At 37.3% G+C, this 21,677-nt stretch overlaps 1 protein-coding gene across 33 annotated transcripts in view; it reads left to right on the top strand.

The window, feature by feature from the left end:
- The window catches only part of KIF27 (kinesin family member 27), a 92,730-nt gene that overhangs the window by 29,548 nt on the left and 41,505 nt on the right, over positions 1-21,677 (top strand). For 23 of the 33 annotated variants that reach the window (XR_015170139.1, XR_015170140.1, XM_086416810.1 and 20 more), the window contains 5 exons: positions 2,866-3,072; positions 10,539-10,708; positions 11,187-11,290; positions 12,545-12,700; positions 20,046-20,251. Coding sequence is in view for 21 of the 33 variants with exons in the window: in XM_086416810.1 (XP_086272936.1) it covers positions 2,866-3,072; positions 10,539-10,708; positions 11,187-11,290; positions 12,545-12,700; positions 20,046-20,251 (843 nt within the window). In the remaining 12 variants the exon portion in view is untranslated. The remainder of the gene's footprint in view (positions 1-2,865; positions 3,073-10,538; positions 10,709-11,186; positions 11,291-12,544; positions 12,701-20,045; positions 20,252-21,677) is intronic. The other 10 variants (XR_015170148.1, XR_015170141.1, XR_015170144.1 and 7 more) reach the window with 1 other exon arrangement.

The following is a 21,677-nucleotide window of genomic DNA, read 5'->3' as shown; positions in this document are numbered from 1 at the left end:
CCTGGAAAATTTCTCTGTGGAATGTTTAATTATGAATTCAGTCACACTTTCCTTTTGCCCCCTTTTTGGTAAGGTCTGTTTTTCTAAGAATGTAACAGCTGTTTCATATTTCAATAAATATGTTGAAATGTTTATAATAATCTCACCTCTTTAATGCTTTTAGACATGTAATGACATCCCGTTTTTCATTCCTGGTTATTTGTGCCTTCTCTCTCTTTTTTTTTTCCTTGATCAACTTCACAAGAGGTTTCAAATTTTTTTAGTCTCTTCAGAGACTAAATTCTTTTTTAAGAATTATAATTTTATTTATTTACTTATTTATGGCTGTGCTGGGTCTTCGTTGCTTTGCTCCAGCGTTTCAATCTAGTTGTGGCAAGTAGGGGTTACTCTCTAGTGCACAGACCTCTCGTTGCAGTGGCTTCTTTTGTTTTCGAGCACAGGCTCTAGACCGCATGGGCTTCAGTGGTTGCAGCCCCTGGGCTTTGTAGTTGCAGTTCCCGGGTTCTAGAGCACAGGCTCAGTAGTTAATGTTTCGTGCGCTTAGTTGCTCCCCAGCATGTGGGATCTTCCCAGATCAGGGATCCAACCTGTATCTCCTACATGGGCTGGCAGATTCGTTACCATGGAGCCACTGGGGGAAGCCCACAGAGAGCCATTCTTGACTTTGATGATCTTCTCTGGTATATGTTTGTTTATTATTTAATTAATTTCTACCCGTATCTTTATTATTTAGTTTTTTTCTGCTGTTTTTAGGGGCATAGACTCCTATGTTATCTTTCTAAATTGTTTAGATGGGTGCTCAGTTCATTGATTTTTTAGCCTGTCTATATATTTTTAACCATCTATAATATATGCATTTGAAATTATATGTTTCCTCCTAAGCTTATCTTTGTCTGCATTCCTCATTTGGCTCAGATTTTTCCTAATTTTTATTGTGAGTTTTTTATTTGACCTGTGGGTTATATAATTAGTTATTTTATTTCCAACACATGAAGGATTTCTTTTTATTAATTTTTAGCTTAATTGCATTGTTGTCCATACGACTTCAGTTCTTTGTGTTGAGACTTGCCTTATGGCTCAGCATAAGGCCAGTTTTTGTAGATATTACAGATATGCTTGAAAAGAATTTGTATTCTGTAATCATTGAGTTCTCCTAATTCTGTTAATCCTCTTATTCAAATCTAAATTTTTACTCCTCTTTTGATCTTTTTTTTTTGTCCTATCAGTATTTTAGAGGAATGTTAAGATCTCTTACTATAATTTTTGGATTTGTATTGCAAATACAATTTTTGCATTTTATATATGTTGAATCTGGGTTATTAAGTACATAGAAATGTAGAATTGTTACAGCATCCTGGTGAATTGACCTTTTTTTTTTTTAGTCTTTTTTTAACTTCATTTTATCTCCCAACAGTTTTTGCATTTAAGTCTATTTTAATTAACATAGCTATACCAGCTTTCTTTTGATTAATATTTACATGGTATCTCTTTTTCCATCTTCCCTTTAATCTTTCTTTATTGATTTTAGTTATGTTTCTTGCAATTAGCAGGTTAGACAATTTGATAGTTCTTGTAGTTTTTAATCCTTTAACTGGATTGCAAGTTCATTTCTGAATTTAATATAATTACTCTTATAGTCTGGTTATAATCCCACCATTGTGGTTTTTACTTATCCTATCTGCTCTATATTCATTTTTCTCTCCTTCTTACCTTTCTTTGAATTTAATTGCTTTAAAAGTTGTACTTTCACTGTTTTTAGTGATTATCCTGGAGAGTATATACCATGCACCCTTGACTTAAAACAGTCTGATATTAATTGGTATTTTTACCCTTTCCCTGGAGAATAAAAGGACTCCATTTAGTATCCCCCTTCAACTTATATGCTATTGTTTTATATTTGAATTATCTGAATATGTGGTTTTGAAAATAAAGTTACATTTTGTAGTTCAGCATTAACACAGTGAAACTTTAGGGTTTGCTTTTTTTCCCTATCTAAACATTATAGTACATGTGAAGTATTTAAGATGAATGACCTTTCTTTTTATATAATTTTGTGCTTATAAAACAAAGCTTATGTACTTGAAAATTTTTCTTTAGAGGATACACAGAAAGCTAAACCACACATAGTGTCTCTCTTTCTGTCCCCCAAGCACCCATAAACAACTTATTCTGCCTTTGATTTCCAAGTTCTTTCTCCCACGACTCTAAATTGCCTATCTTCTATCTCTGTGTTTGTGGCTTTCTTTTTCACTGAATAAAGGCTTTCACTTCACTGCACCTGTTACCACTTTCTGTCTCCTTTGCTGTCATATTAGCTATTTGCCGTTTTCTATACTTTTCAACTTTCTAGTCTTTTGTTACTTCTTGGATTTCACTCTGAAAGTTCAGACTTTTATAAAGATCAGCTAATCATAGTGCTTCAGGTGGGCAAGCTAACCAATCACAGTGTATGGGGCAGTGTCTTGTACTAACTCATTAGCTGTATTTGTTCCTGCTTACTATTCAAAAGTTTTTAACACTCAGGACAATCCTAAATTCTTGTGAACAGCAAAAGGCTAGTCTTTGGGGCTTTTTTTGGTTGGTTGGTTGGTTTTAAAATTTTTTTTTTTTTTTTGGCTGCACCTTACAGCATGTGGGATCTTAGTTTACTGACCAGGGATTGAACCCATGCCCTCTGCAGTGGAATTGTGGAATCTTAGCCACTGGACCACCAGGGAAGTCCCAGAAGGCTAGTCTCTGGATAAGTTAGGTTTTATTGTTTTGTTAAGGTAGTTGTGATTTTGTGATCAATGTACAGTTTATTTTTAATCATTAACCCATACTGAGTCTCTCCATTTTTTAAATTCTTCTCTTTCTTCTATAAAGAATGAAAAAATAATAGAACAACAACTTCTTGTGGATCAACTGAGTGAAGAACTAACAAAACTTAACCTGTCAATGACTTCTTCAGTAAAGGAAACTTGTGGAGATGGGCCAGATACCAGGATACTTGAAAAGAGACCATACACTGTACCATTTGATACTCGTTTGGGGCATTATATTTATGGTCCAGCAAGGTTGGATTCCAGGAAGGTAAAGTCTAAGCATTAGTTTCTTTCTTTTGAGATTGTATACAATATAATATCACAGTGTATTTATATAGTCTTAGCAGGTTTTTTTTTTTTCTGTTTGGTTTCATAGACTTTTGTGTATACTCTTTTTCTGTTATGTATAGTCTCTTTATAATCATGCTTCTTTTCAATAAAATTAATGATTAAGAGAAGGTATAGTTGTATTTGAAAGGAAGAGTTGAAGATAATGCTTAGATTTATCAAGGAGAAGAAAAAGCTACTCTTTGCCATCATATTAATATTTTCAGGTATGACTAAGTCCGGTATCTTCATAAATTTTTTTCTTTCTTTAATCACACCAAGTTGATGAGGTTGGAGGTATTTATTTTGACTTATTTGGTCTGTCTATTTTCAAAATGATATCCATGTATTAAGTCAGTCTTGTCTGATATAATTGCTGCTGCTGTCGCTAAGTTGCTTCAGTTGTGTCCGACTCTGTGTGACCCCATAGACGGCAGCCCACCAGGCTGCTCTGTCCCTGGGATTCTCCAGGCAAGAACACTGAAGTGGGTTGCCATTTCCTTCTCCCTCTGACAATTAATTAAGACTGTATAAAAATCAGTATGAAGTTTCATTTAATTTTTAAATTTTACTTTATAAATTTTATTTATAAAATGTGTATACATATGTGGATGCACAGATTTCTCTTGAAAAATCAAAATCAAGGAATCTCTACCGTGGAAAAGACTAATTAACAGACTCATGAATTTTGGTTTCTGTTTATTAATTTTAGGAAAGGAAATTATTTATTTGAGATATGTTGGATACAGTCCAAGGGAAAAGAAATGTGAGAGGTGTCATAGACTTTGCAGTCAGGCAAGCTTGGGCATGAACACCAGCTCTATGATGTAGGCCTGGAGGGATGACTAAACCTGTGTGAACCCCAGGCTCCTTATCTGTCAGAATGGGGGACCTGTGAGAGGGGTATAGGGAGGACTTACACGAGATGGTGACTCCAAACGTGCCTGGCACGCTGCGTCCTATAACATACACGTTTATGGGGTACCTCTCCTGTGTCCCAGGCTCTGTGCCTCAGAGTGAGTAAGACAGATGCTACTATTACTGTATAGTTTTCAGTTTTGACTGGTTGGATTTAAAATTTAAACTTTTGCTGCTATTAATTTCAGTTGAACTTTCTAGAGTTATTGATGTTTTCTTTTGGTTGAATGTATGGTGAATTTTCATAGAACATTTAAGAAAGATAAGTTCTTTATAGAATTGAAATTAGATATCTATTAATTCTACTTAATAATTTTTTTACTCTTGGCTAGTAATGTGAATTTCCTTTTTCTGTGCATTCTTTTATTTTATAAAAATAACATTTTTTTCTGATTATAGAAGTTAGACATTTATTAATCTCTCTCAGTGTCTGTTTCTTTCTCTTTTTTACTAGACTTTCACACACACACACTTGGACACACATTCTTTGAGGAGACAGCTCCACAGGGTATTGAGAAGGAGCTGGGCCCCTCTGTTCTTATCTCTAGTTGTTTAATTAGACCTGAAGCAGCCATGATTGGAACAAATATTTCCACAGTTATTATTTCAAATTAACAAATTTTTTAAAATTTTTAATTAATTTTATTACCCCCTTTCACTTTCGAGGGTTCTAGTTTGGAAAACATATTGTGTGTGATTACCACAGCTTAGAAGAGGGCAGATACACTAAGACTTGTAGCTCCTCTGTGGTTACAGGTGATCTCCAAGTTTGCTTGTGACCAAGTGGGATTAAAATGTAACAGGAAGAAAGAACCAGTGAATTTGCCAAAAGATTGCTATGACACGGAAGGAAAAGATCCTGACCAGAGACAGCCCCTTATGTTGACAAAGGGAAACACTTATTCCCAGTGCTGTTTCCTTCACTATGGATGGACATATGTATTCAAATTAGCAACTTTTTTGTTTTGTTTTTAAAATTTAGTGGCTTCCAGCCATTAAAAGAAGGGGGAAAGGGAGAAAATGCAAAGGTAATATAACCAGCAGTTTTGAGAGTTCTCTTTCTCCTGTTGTGTCCCGGACTCTTGGCCCCTCTGTTGCTTAGAGTGCTGCAGCAGACACAAAGGCTTGTATGGGAAAATACAAAGCACACTAAGCCTTGTTCAAGTCTTGTTTCCTGTTACATTGTTCTAGAGTGAGAGGAGGATTTCATATTGAATACCAAAACTAGCTAAATTAAGCTAAAGAAGACATCTGAAACACTATTTCATTTTTTCCCTGGGTTTCTGTCTCCTTGGCAGAAGTTGGGCTAATATTTTCCAGCTCTAATATTTTCTTTTGAAATTTAGCTCTAATATTTTCTTGAAGTAAAAACAATCTGACAAGGGAAATATTTCCTCAACTTAAAATTCTCTCAAAGAAAAAGGGGGACAATGACTTAATCAGTTTTTTAAAAGTATTTATTTTTGGTTGTATTGGGTCTTCATTGTTGTACTTGGGCTTTCTCTAATTGCAGTGAGCAGGGCTTCTCTTATTGCAGAGCACAGGTTTTGGCACATAGTCTTCAGTAGTTGCAGCATGCAGGCTCAGTAGCTGTGGCTTGTGGGCTCCAGAGTGTGGGCTCAGTGGTTATGGTGCACAGGCTTAGTTGCTCCATGGCATGTGGAATCTTCCCAGACCGGGGATTGAACCCATGTCCCCTGCATTAGCAGGAGGATTCTTATCCACTGTACCACCAGGGAACTCCTTGAGTAAGTTTTTAAATTGATTACGAAGAGAGTCTGATTTTATTTCCTATGGTTTAGTCGCTAAGTTGTGTCCAACTCTTGGACCCCATGGACTGTAGCCCTCCAGGCTCTCCTGTGCATGGGATTCTCCAGGCTAGAATACTGGAGGGGGTTGCCATTTCCTTCTCCAGGGGATCTTTTCGACCCAGGAATCGAACCTGGGTCTACTGTGTTGCAGGGAGATTCTTTACCAACTGAGCTGTGCTGTGCTGTGCTTAGTTGCTCAGTTGTGTCTGACTCTTTGCGATCCCATGGGATGTAGCTCGTCAGGCTCCTCTGTCCATGGGGATTCTCCAGGCAAGAATACTGGAGTGGATTACCATGCCTTCCTCCAGGGGATCTTCCCAACCTAGGGATCGAACCCAGGTCTCCCTCATTGGAGACGGATTCTTTACTGTCTGAGCCCCCAGGGAAGCCCACCGACTGAGCTACAAGGGATATATTGGAGGGAAACAGTGAAAGGATCTTATTTATTTTAAAAGCATATTACTGAGACTTCCCTGGTGGTCCAGTAGCTAAGATTTTGAGCTCCCAATGCAGGGGGCCTGGGTTCGATCCCTGGTCAGGGAACTAGATCCCACATGCCACATCTAAGACCCAGTGCAACCAAATAAATAAATATTTCTTTAAAAAACATATTACTTAGGTGTGTATGTATACATATATATGTACTTTTTACATTTTATTTTTAATTGGAGGAAAATTGCTTTACAGTGTTGTGTTGGTTTCTGCCGTTCAACAATGCAAATAAGCCGTAACTATACATATATCACCTCCCTCTTGAACCTCTCTCCACTCCCCTGATCCCACCCCTCTAGGTCATCACAGAGCACCAAGCTGGGCTCTCTGTATTATGTAGTAATTTCTCACCAGCTATCTATTTTACACATGGCAGTGTATATATGTCAGTGCTATTATACACACACACACACACACACACACACACACATATTTTTGTTTGCTAATACTAAATTGCTATTTAGATGCACCTACTTGAGACACTTTTTTAAATTTATTTATTTTTTAATTGAAGGATAATTGTATATATACTTTTATAGCTAGCTTTTCTCACCTAATTATCACGAACACTTGACAATCATTAAATATTCTGGAAAAATCATGATTTTGATGGGTAATAACATTCTGAGTGCATGTCATTTTGTACTTTTTTCTGTTGTCACTCATTTGTTTTCAACCATCTCTTAATCTAAAAGGTTTAATCCCAAAATGGAATTTTGGGATTTATCTATTTAAGTAGAAATACTAAAGAAACTACCCCTTACAACTAAATATAATAATATAACATCAAATTAATAGAAAAAAAAAGAGTAAGGGGCTCATTTAACAGATACTGGAAACTCATCTAATGAAATGTAAAATTGACCTAGATTTAAACTTAAGGAAAAAATGTAACAGAGGTTTCTGTTTTCTTAATATGATATATTAAGATTAATATGATTAATATGATATAATTAAAGCCAAATGCCACTGTTATACACACCAAAATGGTACTTTGGAAGGAAAAAATTACGAAGCTGGTACTAGTCATTACATAAGTTTAAAATAACACCACATGTGCTGATGATGCTACCATTTTTCATTGATTATAAGCCTCACATTTTTTTTTCCACATTTTATCAACTATGATGGTAGGATATGTGTTACAGTTGATGTATTTCATAGATGATAGCTTTTCTTCTTTCTTGATGGTTTAAAAATAGTGATGTGTCTTAGTTGATGACATTTTAGATTTGATGAAATATGGCATTATGAAAAGGAAATAAAAGCAGTAGGTAAATAGTATCACTTTCAGTACTTGACATTATTGTATAGTAAGAAAACCAACTGGAATGTTCTTAAGGGATATATTTTTAAAACCTGTGGAATCTCCAAATTCACAACAGTGGTAATACCTGTATAATCTTTTCTTTTTCCTGAATGAATTACATTTTTATTGAGTCACAAAATTCTTGTGCATTAAATCCCTTACACTGAAGTCAGCTGCCTTTTTAGTTTTCACTAAGATTTTATCTTTCACACAATGGCCATTTCCTCCCCCCCAAATAATTAATTTTGCTTTTTAATCACTTTTTTGCATACATGGTTGCTCATGATGAAGCAGAGCTGTGTGAGATGTGTCTGCAGAGGTTCTCTTGGAAGGTTCCCTTGCCAACCAAACACTCATTCCAGCAAAACACACCAACTTCATAGTAGCAAAATGACAAATTGCATCTCATGAACCTTTGTGGAACTTTCAAATTCAATTACAAAATTAAATATGTGAAAGCCACAATCTATGGTAAATGAGTTGCAGCACATCTAATGAAACACAATCAAATGCATCACTAGTGAGAAGAGATTATCTTAATGTATGGTGATCAAGAATATTACATTCAAGTCTGGGTACAACACCTTAAGTCAAATTAGATTATTTTTGGAAAACAACCAAGTTATAGAACCTTGGGGAAAATCTTGGAGTAGCTCTAGATTTAGTCCAAATTATAGGGGACATAATGACTGTGTTTAGGTATTTGAAGGCTTATCATTATTGTTAGACTTTTGTCTCTAGAACTAGGACCAGTGGGAAGCAGTGCTAAGGGAATATAAAGAGGGATTTATTAGTGAAAACTCTCAAAATAATATTAGAGGTCTCAGGGCTTAATAGGGTTCCCACAGTGAATTTGTTTAAGCAGAGGCTAAATGATAATTTCCAGTATTACAGAGAAGAGTTAAACCTGGGATGAGTTGAACTCTACTCTTTAAAGTTCTGTCCAGTCCTGTTGCTGTGTAATTCTCAGAAAACACAATTAGAATAAAAAGTTGTTTTCTAGTTGGATACACCTCAATTATCTGAATTATTACCCAGCTTATTGAGTACTTACATTATAACCAGTATTATTTAGGATATGGTTGAAAATGCAAGCATATTCTTTGGGGAGCAGGGAGTGCAGAAGCAACTAAAGAAAACAGAACCCAGCACTTAAGGTAGCAAGGGGACAGATTATGGAAGGCTTTATAAGCCAGAAGGGGTTAAAAACCATTCTTTTGTGTGGAATGACTGCTAAGGAATTAATTTTCTGAATGTTACTCATTATGGCAAAACCTGTTTCATTATATTTTAAGCTGGGTCATTTGATGTTCTTTGTAAAAAGAACATTTGAAAGCAAGTTGAAATCCTGGAGAACAAAACATGATTCTAAACAAAAAGTTTTATTTGCTCCTGAAACCCCTCCTCAGCCCTCTACCCACACCCCCAGCAAAGAGAAACCTTGAATTCTGTGGGTTATAATGCAAATGGCCATGCTTGGTACAATGTGCTTGTTAGATAAATACTTCTTGAGTTGGTTCTTCTGTAAATAAACTCCCTTGCCCTCCCCCATATCCCAGAATTGGGAGGCCACCTAGAAAACTTTACCCCTATTCATCATGGTGCTGATGTGACACATGGCCTTATTAGGTGACCAACAGTGGAGGCACAAAAATCAGGTATTAAGAGATATCCAGTATCAGATAGGCTTTTCTGGGAGGGGATGTGTAAGAAACCTACATCAGTTGACTCTTGAACACCTTATGGTATATACATTTTTACTCTATGTTGTAATGTTAATAGCTTATAATAATTTACATTAATAAATTGAATGCCTCCTTTGAGATCTTATTGTTTACCTTTTTGGATAAATTGCCTTGAGGTTTGGTTATAGTGACAGATAGGTGGCTCAGATGGTAAAGAATCTGCCTGCAATGCAGGAGACCTGGGTTTGATCCCTGGGTCAGGAAGATCCCTGGAGAAGGGAATAGCAAACCCACTCCAGTATTCTTGCCTGGAGAATTCCATGGACAGGAGAACCTGGTGGGCTGCAGTCCATGGGGTCACAAAGAGTCAGACATGACTGAATAACTAACACTTTCATTTATAGAGACATGGTTAGAAAGGAAACATTTGGTAACAGAAATGAAAATACAGGCAATTTCTAATTCATTGTTGTTTTCCAAGGTGAATTTTTGAGAACTTAAGGTCAATAGAAGCATGTTATAATATAGAAAGTTACAGGCAGTCCATGAAAATCTCCTTATCCCATGATAGATATTAGGTATGTCACTAAGGCCATTAATCAACTATCCCTGACTACCACATGTGAAGCCTGAGTCTATACTTTTGAATCCAAATCAGAATATCTTACCCTGGCAGAGCAAGTGGCAGTGGTTCTGGATTTCTTCATGTGGTGGGATTTGGATTAGTGGGGGAATTGCAGATCCTTAACAACACTGCAATTCTCCAAGTGTTCAGAACTGGGAAGGCTGGGGGCAGGGCAACAGTTGTGCCCTATTACACTGTGTATGGGCTTCACATTGGTTGGGGAGTGCCTGAGCTATGTTCAAGAGCTGTGATGTTTCACTCATGCCTCTTTTTGAGTGCTGTTTTTCTCTGAAGCTATAACTGAAACCAGAAGAGCTTTCTAGAAGAAGAAGAACTGTGTCGATTCTGAAAGAAGTGTATACCCATGAGACACAATAGTATTGTGAAATGAGTGTTGACTTTTTTGTAGGCAGTACGGGGAGGGAAATGTATGTTTTCAGTGATTGGCTATTTTAAGAGTACCTGTCTAATAACCTCTTAGAAAACACATTTTCAGCAATATGATAAAAATAGACACTTAAAAAAAATCACTTTTTTTTGTTGTTGGGTGGGGGAATCACTTGTAAGGTCCACACAAGTCCTTCTGTATACTCTCTGGATCGACTAGTTGCGGGATTTCGAACACGAAGTCAGATGCTTCTGGGTCGCTTAGAAGAACAGGATGAAGTTCTCCAGTGCCAGTTTTCTGATAACAGTGATGATGAAGAGTCAGAAGGCCAAGAGAAATCGGAAATTAGGTATGTTAATATATATATTAATATTGACTGATTTAATAAGCATAATTACATGATACAGTAAATATATACAGAAATAGGGGTTTTTTTACATTAAAAAAATTTTAGTAGAAGAGTTAAGTGGTTTTTGCTACATATACTGTCAACTAATGTGTTTCAAAACCAGTATTTGAACACGTCAGTCTAACAACTATAAAATACCTGTGTTTTTAGAATGTTTATGGTGATTGGAGTTTAATTTTCAGAGAAAAAGATTTTGGATTTCCTAATTCTGCTGCCACAGTGGCAAAAAACATGATGAATTTTCCATTGGGTCCAACATTGTGGGGGGTATCTCTTTACTTGGTGAAATATTAGTAAATTCCATTTATTTTATGTAAGCCATAATTTAAAGAGTAATTTGGGCGAAAACTAATTTGAGGGCAGATTAAAAATGACTAACAGACAAGTTACCTTTGGTCCTGACCTTTTCCTTTTTTAGACATAGAAGTTGCTCATGGATTCAGAAGCCAGGCTCTGTTTGTTCACTTGTTGAATTGAATGATATTCAGGATCAAACACAAAAGTCAGGATTGGAGAATGAAGGTACACAGACTCTCTCAAGTACTTTAGATCTAATATTTATAAGACACTTCTCTTTTTCTTCAAGCAATAATTTAAGAAGCATCTAGGGATTCTCAGAGACAGAAACTTGGTTTGGAGTGCTTTCCTGGCTTTTCCTTTATGTTCTCTGCTCTGTGCTCTGATTTCTTGTTCTTTTTACTCCTTAGTAAAGCTTTTTCACCAGTCAATTCTAGATAGAGTTATAGGCTAAATCTCTCAGAATGGGGATTTGATATTCAAACTTGAGTTTAACTTCCCACTCTTGCCTTCTTTAAAATCCATCTTAAGTAATTTACTGGGTGTTTCTTCACTGCTTTACTGGCACCCATGCCTACCATTAGTGGTGTATTTGATATTAGAGCCAACTTAGTCTAGCAGATGCTTGTAATGTTCACAACTGATGAGAATTTTATGCATTAAAAAAATGGCATAAAAGATGTTTATGTTGCAAAAACTGTATGAGGAGATTTTAGCTCATTTTTCTTGGCTTATGAGTGGTGAAACACAAAGAATACAGAGAATATAAATAACATGATAAATAAGTCCTACACTGTGAAAATAGCATCTTTTTTAAGAGCCTATGCATGTAATATTAAAACATGAAACGAAAATAGATTTTAAAAGTGTATAGTAGTATAGATAAGTGCTACAGTCACCATCCTTGAACCATTTGTCACTGGTCTACAACCAGGTAAGAAACTTATATCAGAATGTAAATCAGTGCATCAACTCCTTCATTGAGGAAGTCTATGAAAAAAGTCTCAGCTGAACTAAAACAGTGAGGTAATTGATCTATATTCTGGTACAAGACAGTAACAAACAGTATGGGCCCTGTTCTGATTAGTCTGGAATAGAATGCATTCTCTGATTACAGTAAAACTACAAGTTAGTAGGAAAAAAATGAAAACCTCTACCCATCTGGAGATTTAATAGCTTTTTTAAGTAGCTCAGATTAAAGAAAAAGTCAAATTGCAGAATATCTAAGAGCAATGAGAAACTGTGTCGGAACCTGCAGGATATGACTAGAGCATATACATGTTTTAAGGAAAGGAAAACTCACTGTAAGCTGGAAAACTAAAATCACAATTGCCATGTTTTTTCCTTCTCTGTTTGTCCCTTCCTCTGGTACTTCTAGACTGCTTCTGTGTCTGCTTTTTTTATTTTTAAATTCTACTTTTGTTAAATGTTTCTGAGCAGATAGTTTTATTTCTCAGCTTTGTTTCTTTTATTTTGAAGATTTAAAGATTGAATGTCTCCAGGAGAGTCAAGAGTTAAATTTGCAAAAATTAAGAAATTCAGAACTCATACTTACTGAAGCTAAACAAAAAATGAGAGAACTTACTATTAACATCAAGATGAAGGAAGATCTGATTAAAGAATTAATTAAAACAGGTAATAGTATCTAGTGAACTTATGAGAAAGAAAAGGTTCTAAAGGTGCTTCTCATGTTGTAACATTTATTTTAATTTCTGATGCTCAGGACTATCCACGTCAGTCTGGAATTTGGTATAGCAAGGTGGGCTCTAAAGCCAATACGTGGAGGTTAATTATCAAAAGAATTTTATTATGTTCAATTTTATCTATGAATTGTCCTAACCAGTGTAAACTCTGTGTTGTCCTGAATCTCTGTGGCCCTTAATGTTTTTTGTCACTTTTTAAAGAAACGTTATTCTTGGCATCTGGAAATAAGATGTCCAAGATGTTTTCCTAACTCATTTTAGTAAATACCTATTTTAAATTATTGATCTTTACTTTCTTGAATAATTTGTTTTTAACATTAATTACAAGCTTTGTATTTTAACTGTAGATAACTTTTGTTTTTCTGAAGATGTAAGGATTTGTCCTTGAGAGCTGTCTTCTTGAGTGAGCCAGGCTTTCAGCTCCTCCCCTTAGTCTCAGATTCTACCAGGTTGGGTGTATATACCACCACCTTTCCTCACCATCCAGCTCCATTAGGCTTGCTCTAAAATGCACACCTCAAGTTTTTTTGGTTCCCCCAACTAATATACTCAAAGTATAAGCCTTGACTACTATGAAATTCAGTAAAGAATTGAAGGAATTAGACCACTAACATTTCTTTTCCCAGTTCCAATGCAGAACAACTCTCTGGTCTCCTGGGGGAACTGAAGGAGATACTACTAATACCTTCCTCTTCTTCAAGCCCAGGGCTATAATCACACTCAGACTACACAAATTATGGGTACCAGATCCTCTGCCAGCAAGGAGAAACTTGGCTTCGCTCTCCCTCCTCTTTCTTGAAGTCTAGCTTTTTAGCTGTCAGTCTTCCTTTCTCAACTTCCTTTCCCCCACAGTTGGATACAACTGAGCTCGTGCACGCGCGCGCACACACACGCACACACACGCACACACACACACACACACACATAGATGCTGTCCAAAGCATTTTTGTTTCTCATTCCTGGCAGTGCATCCTTCCAGCTCCAGTTATTTCACGTGTTTGATTTTGATTGTGCTCCTTCCTCGTAGGCAGGATCGATGCCAATAAACCTCCCTTAGGTGAATCTAGGAAACAGTTTAGAAGTTTAAATGGCTTCTGCATTCCCATGATTTCAGGGTAGTGTGCAGGGAACTTGAGGATATTTACTGCTCTAAAATAAATGATTTTCTTTCAGATAGGTTATCCCACCATGAGATATCTAGCAAGCACACTTTTGTAGCCTGGTATACCCATCCGGCACCCCACTCCAATACTCTTGCCTGGAAAATCCCATGGATGGAGGAGCTTGGTGGGCTGCAGTCCATGGGGTCGCTAAGAGTCGGACACTACTGAGTGACTTCACTTTCACTTTTCACTTTCATGCATTGGAGAAGGAAACGGCAACCCACTCCAGTGTTCTTGCCTGGAGAATCCCAGGGATGGGGGAGCCTGGTGGGCTACCGTCTATGGGGTCGCACAGAGTTGGACACGACTGAAGCGACTTAGCAGCAGCAGCAGCAGCATACCCATCCTGGTTGCCTTAAAATAGAGGATATCTGCACTTAAACTGAGCAGGTTCTCTTCTTGCTCATTAGAATGGAGGGCAATTTGGAGCTTCCTGAAGACCCTTAGAGATGGTGTTTAGCAGAAGGGTCAATGTGTACTTCCTTTTCAAAGCCCTTTCCCTGAAGACTTCCCCAAATAGTAGCTACTTCAGCCAAAATGAATAACAATGACAATTATTCATCAGTTTTAATATATACTTTTTTCACATTATAATATCTCTGAAATCAGAATGCATCTTAAAAATCAGTGGCATTTCAGCATTTAACATGGTGTAATTGGTACTGTAGTTTTTCTTAGTGGTTCATAAAATATTGGTGTGTTAAACAATTTTGGGGACTTAGAGTCACTAAAACATTGTCATATATATTTTAAAGTTAGTCAGAATCAGAATTGTAGAGCCAGAAGACAACTTACATGTACTTATTTATAATTAATTAATTAAGATTTTTAAATTAAAAGGTTTTTATTGAAATTTTGTTTTGTTTTTATTTTTATTTTTATTTTTTTTTTAATTTTATTAATAATTCAATGCCATTCTCCCAAATCTTCCCACCCTCTCCCTCTCCCACAGAGTCCATAAGACTGTTCTATACATCAGTGTCTCTTTTGCTGTCTCGTATACAGGGTTATCGTTACCATCTTTCTAAATTCCATATATATGCGTTAGTATACTGTATTGGTGTTTTTCCTTCTGGTTTACTTCACTCTGTATAATAGGCTCCAGTTTCATCCACCTCATTAGAACTGATTCAAATGTATTCTTTTTAATGGCTGAGTAATACTCCATTGTGTATATGTACCATAGCTTTCTTATCCATTCATCTGCTGATGGACATCTAGGTTGCTACTTGAAAAAAATTACTGAAAATTAAAAGATTTTATTAAAAAGTTAAAGAATTTTAAAATTCAGAGATTTATTTTAAAATTCAGAGATTTTAATTTATTAAAATTAATAAACTTTTATTAAAAATTAAGAGACTTTCAGGATACCAATATAACAACTGGACCCTATGATTATTCCTTCTATGAGCTCTAGACTCTTACTTCCCACTGCCATGGGTTTGCTAGTCCAGGAATAGCTGACTATTCAGAATAAATCAGAATCAAATTTTCAGGGTCAGTAGCTGGGCTTAGTGATGCTTTCTAAGGCCCACTAGACTTCACATTCCAGGATGTCTGGCTCTAGGTGAGTGATCACACCATCGTGATTATCTGGGTCATGAAGATCTTTTTTGTACAGTTCTTCTGTGTATTCTTGCCACCTCTTCTTAATATCTTCTGCTTCTGTTAGGTCCATACCATTTCTGTCCTTTATCAAGCCCATCTTTGCATGAAATGTTCCCTTGGTATCTCTGATTTTCTTGAAGAGATCTCTAGTCTTTCCCATTCTGTTGTTTTCCTCTATTTCTTTGCATTGATCGCTGAGGAAGGCTTTCTTATCTCTTCTTGCTATTCTTTGGAACTCTCCATTCAGATGCTTATATCTTTCCTTTTCTCCTTTGCTTTTCGCTTCTCTTCTTTTCAAGGCTATTTGTAATGCCTCCTCAGACAGCCATTTTACATTTTTGCATTTCTTTTTCATGGGGATGGTCTTGATCCCTGTCTCCTGTACAATGTCACGAACCTCCATCCATAGTTCATAAGGCACTCTATCTATCAGATCTAGTCCCTTAAATCTATTTCTCACTTCCACTGTATAATCATAAGGGATTTGATTTAGGTCATACCTGAATGGTCTAGTGGTTTTCCCTACTTTCTTCAATTTAAGTCTGAATTTGGCAATAAGGAGTTCACGATCTGAGCCACAGTCAGCCCCCGGTCTTGTTTTTGCTGACTGTATAGAGCTTGTCCATCTTTAGCTGCAAAGAATATAATCAATCTGATTTCGGTGTTGATCATCTGGTGATGTCCATGAATAGAGTTTTCTCTTGCGTTGTTGGAAGAGGGTGTTTGCTATGACCAGTGTGTTTTCTTGGCAAAACTATATTAGTCTTTGCCCTGCTTCATTCTGTATTCCAAGGCCAAATTTGCCTGTTACTCCAGGTGTTTCTTGACTTCCTACTTTTGCATTCCAGTCATCACTGCAGATGGTGACTGCAGCCATGAAATTAAAAGACGCTTACTCCTTGGAAGGAAAGTTATGACCAACCTAGATAGCATATTCAAAAGCAGAGACATTACTTTGCCAACAAAGGTCCGTCTAGTCGACGCTATGGTTTTTCCAGTGGTCATGTATGGATGTGAGAGTTGGACTGTGAAGAAGGCTGAGCGCCAAAGAATTGATGCTTTTGAACTGTGGTGTTGGAGAAGACTCTTGAGAGTCCCTTGGACTGCAAGGAGATCCAACTAGTCCATTCTGAAGGAGATCAGCCCTGGGATTTCTTTGGAAGAAATGATGTTGAAACTGAAACTCCAGTACTTTGGCCACCTGATGCGAAGAGTTGACTCATTGGAAAAGACTCTGATGCTGGGAAGGGTTGGGGGCAGGAGGAGAAGGGGACGACAGAGGGTGAAATGGCTGGATGGCATCACTGACTCGATGGACGTGAGTCTGAGTGAACTCCGGGAGTTGGTGATGGACAGGGTGGCCTGGAGTGCTGCGATTCATAGGGTCGCAAAGAGTCGGACACAACTGAGCGACTGATCTGATCGATCTGATCTGATAATGAAAAGGACATATTTTTTGGGTGTTAGTTCTAAAAGGTATTGTAGGTCTTCCTTCTTGTAGGTCTTCCATTTCCTTCTCCAAGGGATCTTCCCAACCCAGGGATCAAACCCAGGTCTCCTGCAATACGGGCAGATGCTTTAACTGCTGAGCTACCAGGGAAGCCCGTAGGTCTTCATAGAACCATTTAACTTCAGCTTCTTCAGCGTTACTAGTTGGGGTATAGACTTGGATTACTGTGATATTGAATGGTTTGCCTTGGAAACGAACAGAGATCATTCTGTCGTTTTTGAGATTCATCCAAGTACTGCATTTCGGACTCTTTTGTTGACCATGATGGCTACTCCATTACTTCTAAGGGATTCCTGCCTGCAGTAGTAGATATAATGGTCATCTGAGTTAAATTCACCCATTCCAGTCCTTTTTAGTTCACTGATTCTTAAAATGCCGATGTTCACTCTTGCCATCTCCTGTTTGACCACTTCCAATTTTCCTTGATTCATGGACCTGACATTCCAGGTTCCTAGGCAATATTGCTCTTTACAGCATTGGACCTTGTTTCTATCACCAGTCACATCCACAACTGGGTATTGTTTTTGCTTTGGCTCCATCTCTTCATTCTTTCTGAAGTTATTTCTCCACTGATCTCCAGTAGCATATTGGGCACCTGCTAGTGGAGGTGATGGAATTCCAGTTGAGCTATTTCAAATCCTGAAAGATGATGCTGTGAAAGTGCTGCACTCAATATGCCAGCAAATTTGGAAAACTCAGCAGTGGCCACAGGATTGGAAAAGGTCAGTTTTCATTCCAATCCCAAAGAAAAGCAGTGCCAAAGAATGCTCAAACTACCGCACAATTACACTCATCTAACACGCTAGTAAAGTAATGCTCAAAATTCTCCAAGCCAGGCTTCAGCAGTACATGAACTGTGAACTTCCAGATGTTCAAGCTGGTTTTAGAAAAGGCAGAGGAACCAGAGATCAAATTGCCAACATCCACTGGATCATGGAAAAAGCAAGAGAGTTCCAGAAAAACATCTATTTCTGCTTTATTGACTATGCCAAAGCCTTTGATTGTGTGGATCACAATAAACTGTGGAAAATTTTGAAAGAGATGGGAATACCAGAGCACCTGACCTGCCTCTTGAGAAACCTATATTCAGGCCAGGAAGCAACAGTTAGAACTGGATGTGGAACAACAGACTGGTTCCAAATAGGAAAAGGAGTACGTCAAGGCTGTATATTGTCACCCTGCTTATTTAACTTATATGCAGGGTACATCATGAGAAACGCTGGACTGGAAGAAACACAAGCTGGAATCAAGATTGCCAGGAGAAATATCAATAACCTCAGATATGCAGATGACACCACCCTTATGGCAGAAAGTGAAGAGGAACTAAAAAGCCTCTTGATGAAAGTGAAAGAGGAAAGTGAAAAAGTTGGCTTAAAGCTCAACATTCAGAAAACGAAGATCATGGCATCTGGTCCCATCACTTCATGGGAAATAGATGGTGAAACAGTGGAAACAGTGTCAGACTTTATTTTTTTGGGCTCCAAAATCACTGAAGATGGTGATTGCAGCCATGAAATTAAAAGACGCTTACTCCTTGGAAGGAAAGTTATGACCAACCTAGATAACATATTCAAAAGCAGAGACGTTACTTTGCCAACAAAGGTCTGTCTAGTCAAGGCTACGGTTTTTCCAATGGCCATGTATGGATGTGAGAGTTGGACTGTGAAGAAAGCTGAGCACTGAAGAATTGATGCTTTTGAATTGTGCTGTTGGAGAAGACTCTTGAGAGTCCCTTGGACAGCAAGGAGATCCAACCAGTCCATTCTGAAGGAGATCAGCCCTGGGATTTCTTTGGAGGGAATGATGCTGAAGCTGTAACTCCAGTACTTTGGCCACTTCATGTGAAGAGTTGACTCACTGGAAAAGACTCTGATGCTGGGAGGGATTGGGGGCAGGAGACAAGGGGACGACAGAGGATGAGATGGCTGGATGGCTTCACTGACTTGATGGACGTGAGTCTGAGTGAACTCCGGGAGTTGGTGATGGACAGGGAGGCCTGGTGTGCTGTGATTCATGGCGTCACAAAGAGTCGGACACGACTGAGGGACTGAACTGAACTGAACTGAGCTGGACTTAGAATGAAAAGAGATACAGAAATAATATTTATATTCTGTTTTTCTCTATGTTCTAAATATTCAAAAGAAAAGCATTTCAAAAAAATTTATCTTTAACAAGTTCAAATGAGATGAAAAAGGAGAGGGAGCCAGCTCTAGATTAAAGGATTCTTAAGAAATATAACAATAAGATGTATTGTGACCTTATTTGGATTGTGATTAAAATAGACTAATTAAAAAAAAAATAGGCTAATTGTAAGACATTTTGAAACCATTGGGAAAGTCTGAATAGGGACTGGTAGGTATTAACATTGTTGGTATGATAATGACTTTTTGGTTATTTCCATATTCTGTATAAGTGCTTGTTAAAGTATTAATATATATAGGTAATGTTATGACATCTGGAATTGTTTTAAAGTTTTAAGTAAATTAAAGAAGAAAAAAGGCATAGATGAAAAAGCAGTGGCAAAATCTTGGTAACTCTTGAATCTGGGTGATGGAGATTCATTATCAGGATTATTCCCCTACTTTTGGTATGTTGAAAAATTTTCATAATAGTGAAAAAAAGATAATTCAGAGATAGATTATGAGTAGTAGGAAGACAAATTATAGTAAGCCAGGGGCCGAAGAGTCACCCCAAATACCTTTCTAACTGAAGTTTGATGCCTGCATAGGTAAACTGCAAATTCAGAACAAAAGATGAACCAGAAAGAAGATTGAATGGCACCAGATGGGGACAGTCATTAAGGGTCTAATTCTCAAGAGGCCAGATGACAAGTTGTGTTTGACTGGGATGTGAAGGGACAGCTAGATTTTTAATGCTATGCCTTAAATAGTTACATGGCCAGCATTTTAAGAGTAGGGAAATTTTATGTTTTTGGTGTTTTACTTAGTTTTTAAACATAATTTACAATTGTTATTACTATTATTATTATCATGAAGGTAATGATGCCAAGTCCGTAAGCAAGCAGTATTCTCTGAAAGTAACAAAACTTGAACATGAAGCAGAACAGGCAAAAGTGGAATTAACTGAAACAGAAAAGCAACTACAGGAACTGGAAAACAAAGATCTTTCTGATGTTGCTTTGAAGGTAAAATTACAGAAGGAATTTCGTAGAAAGATGGATGCCGCTAAGCTAAGAGTCCAGGTAATTTAAAAAATGTAATTGAGAAAACTTATTTAAGGCTTCCTGCTTTTGAGGATTCTTATACCCAGTTAGGAAAGAAGTAGGATTCAGTTTTTACTGGAAGAACTGGAAGGCAAGCTTTCTTTTCCAGTATGCTGGTGGGTTTGCATAGTTTGTCTGTGTAGTATATTTCTTCATTCAAGAAGTATATTTTAACCTTTTTATCAAAACTACATGATTATAAATGAAGATAACCACAGAAATAGTGTTATTTTCTGAAGGATAAAAATTAACTAATGATTAAATAATCATATATAAAATATCTGGTATGTATATAGCACTTTCTTGACATTCAACAATGATACCTTTTAGATAGTTTACTGAAATTATAAGTGATTGGTTTAAGAAAGGTTAATAATTGAATACTAGTTGTGCTAGTTGAAGTCGCTCAGTCATGTCTGACTCTTTGCGACCCCATGGACTATAGCCTACCAGGCTTCTCCATCCATGGGATTCTCCAGGCAAGAATACTGGAGTGGATTACCATTTCCTTTTCCAGGGGATCTTTCCGACCCAGGGATCAAACCCGGGTCTCCCACATTGGAGGCAGATGCTTTAACCTCTGAGCCACCAGGGAAGCCTACCGAGTATTACTGCATCTTATTCTTAATTTCCTAATGCTGGACTTTGCTACAACCTCAAACATAGCTAAAGACTTATATTCTATGAGAAATACTCCATTACAGAGAGTTACTGTGTATGAAGTTATTCCCAAATGCTTTTGGTATGGTCAGAGTGCTTTGTTAGTCTGCTTATAGTGAATTTGCTAAAATGCCTTTTCCATTTCTTTTGATTCATAATCTGTTGCTTTCATATTGTTTCCACTGTAGGTAGAATGAAATTGTAGTCAACCTAGTCAGCTCATTAGCTGTCTGTTTTTTAACTGTGCCACAGTTATTTTCTTTCTTTTTTTTTTTTTTTACTTTTATTTGCATTTATTTTTTGCGGCATTTATTCCTGGGCCATAAGTTTTTGTTTCTTCAGTTTCTTCTGGGATATCTTTTTCTTCTCTGCAACCTCCTCTTCTGGTTTAGGAACAATCTGTTCTTTTTCAGAAAGGATCCTCTCAGTGTGGCAGGGAGAGCTCCTGTAGGGGCTCATCCGACCGTGAGCTCTGTAAGTCCTGCGCCGCATCTTGGGGGCTTTGTTCACTTGGATGTGCTCCATGACCAGAGAATCTACATCTAAGCCCTTAAGTTCAGCGTTACGCTCTGCATTTCTGCGCATGCGTAGTAAAAATTCAGCACTCTTTTTGGGCCACCGACCCTGCGTCCAGCCCCACTGTTTGGCCTGTGCACACCTACCAACTCCACTGTTGTAACGACGGAATGGCACACATTCTTCTTTAAAGTGACATCCTTCAGGTACTTGGTGGCTTTTCGGATAT

The sequence above is a fragment of the Bos grunniens genome, chromosome 8, assembly GCF_055505025.1.
Source record: "Bos grunniens cultivar Pamir isolate PY7600 chromosome 8, Bosgru_T2T1.0, whole genome shotgun sequence".
In the NCBI taxonomy this organism is placed as follows: domain Eukaryota; kingdom Metazoa; phylum Chordata; class Mammalia; order Artiodactyla; family Bovidae; genus Bos; species Bos grunniens.
Note: the sequence above shows the minus strand (reverse complement) of the source record. Positions and strands in the feature narration are given on the sequence as shown.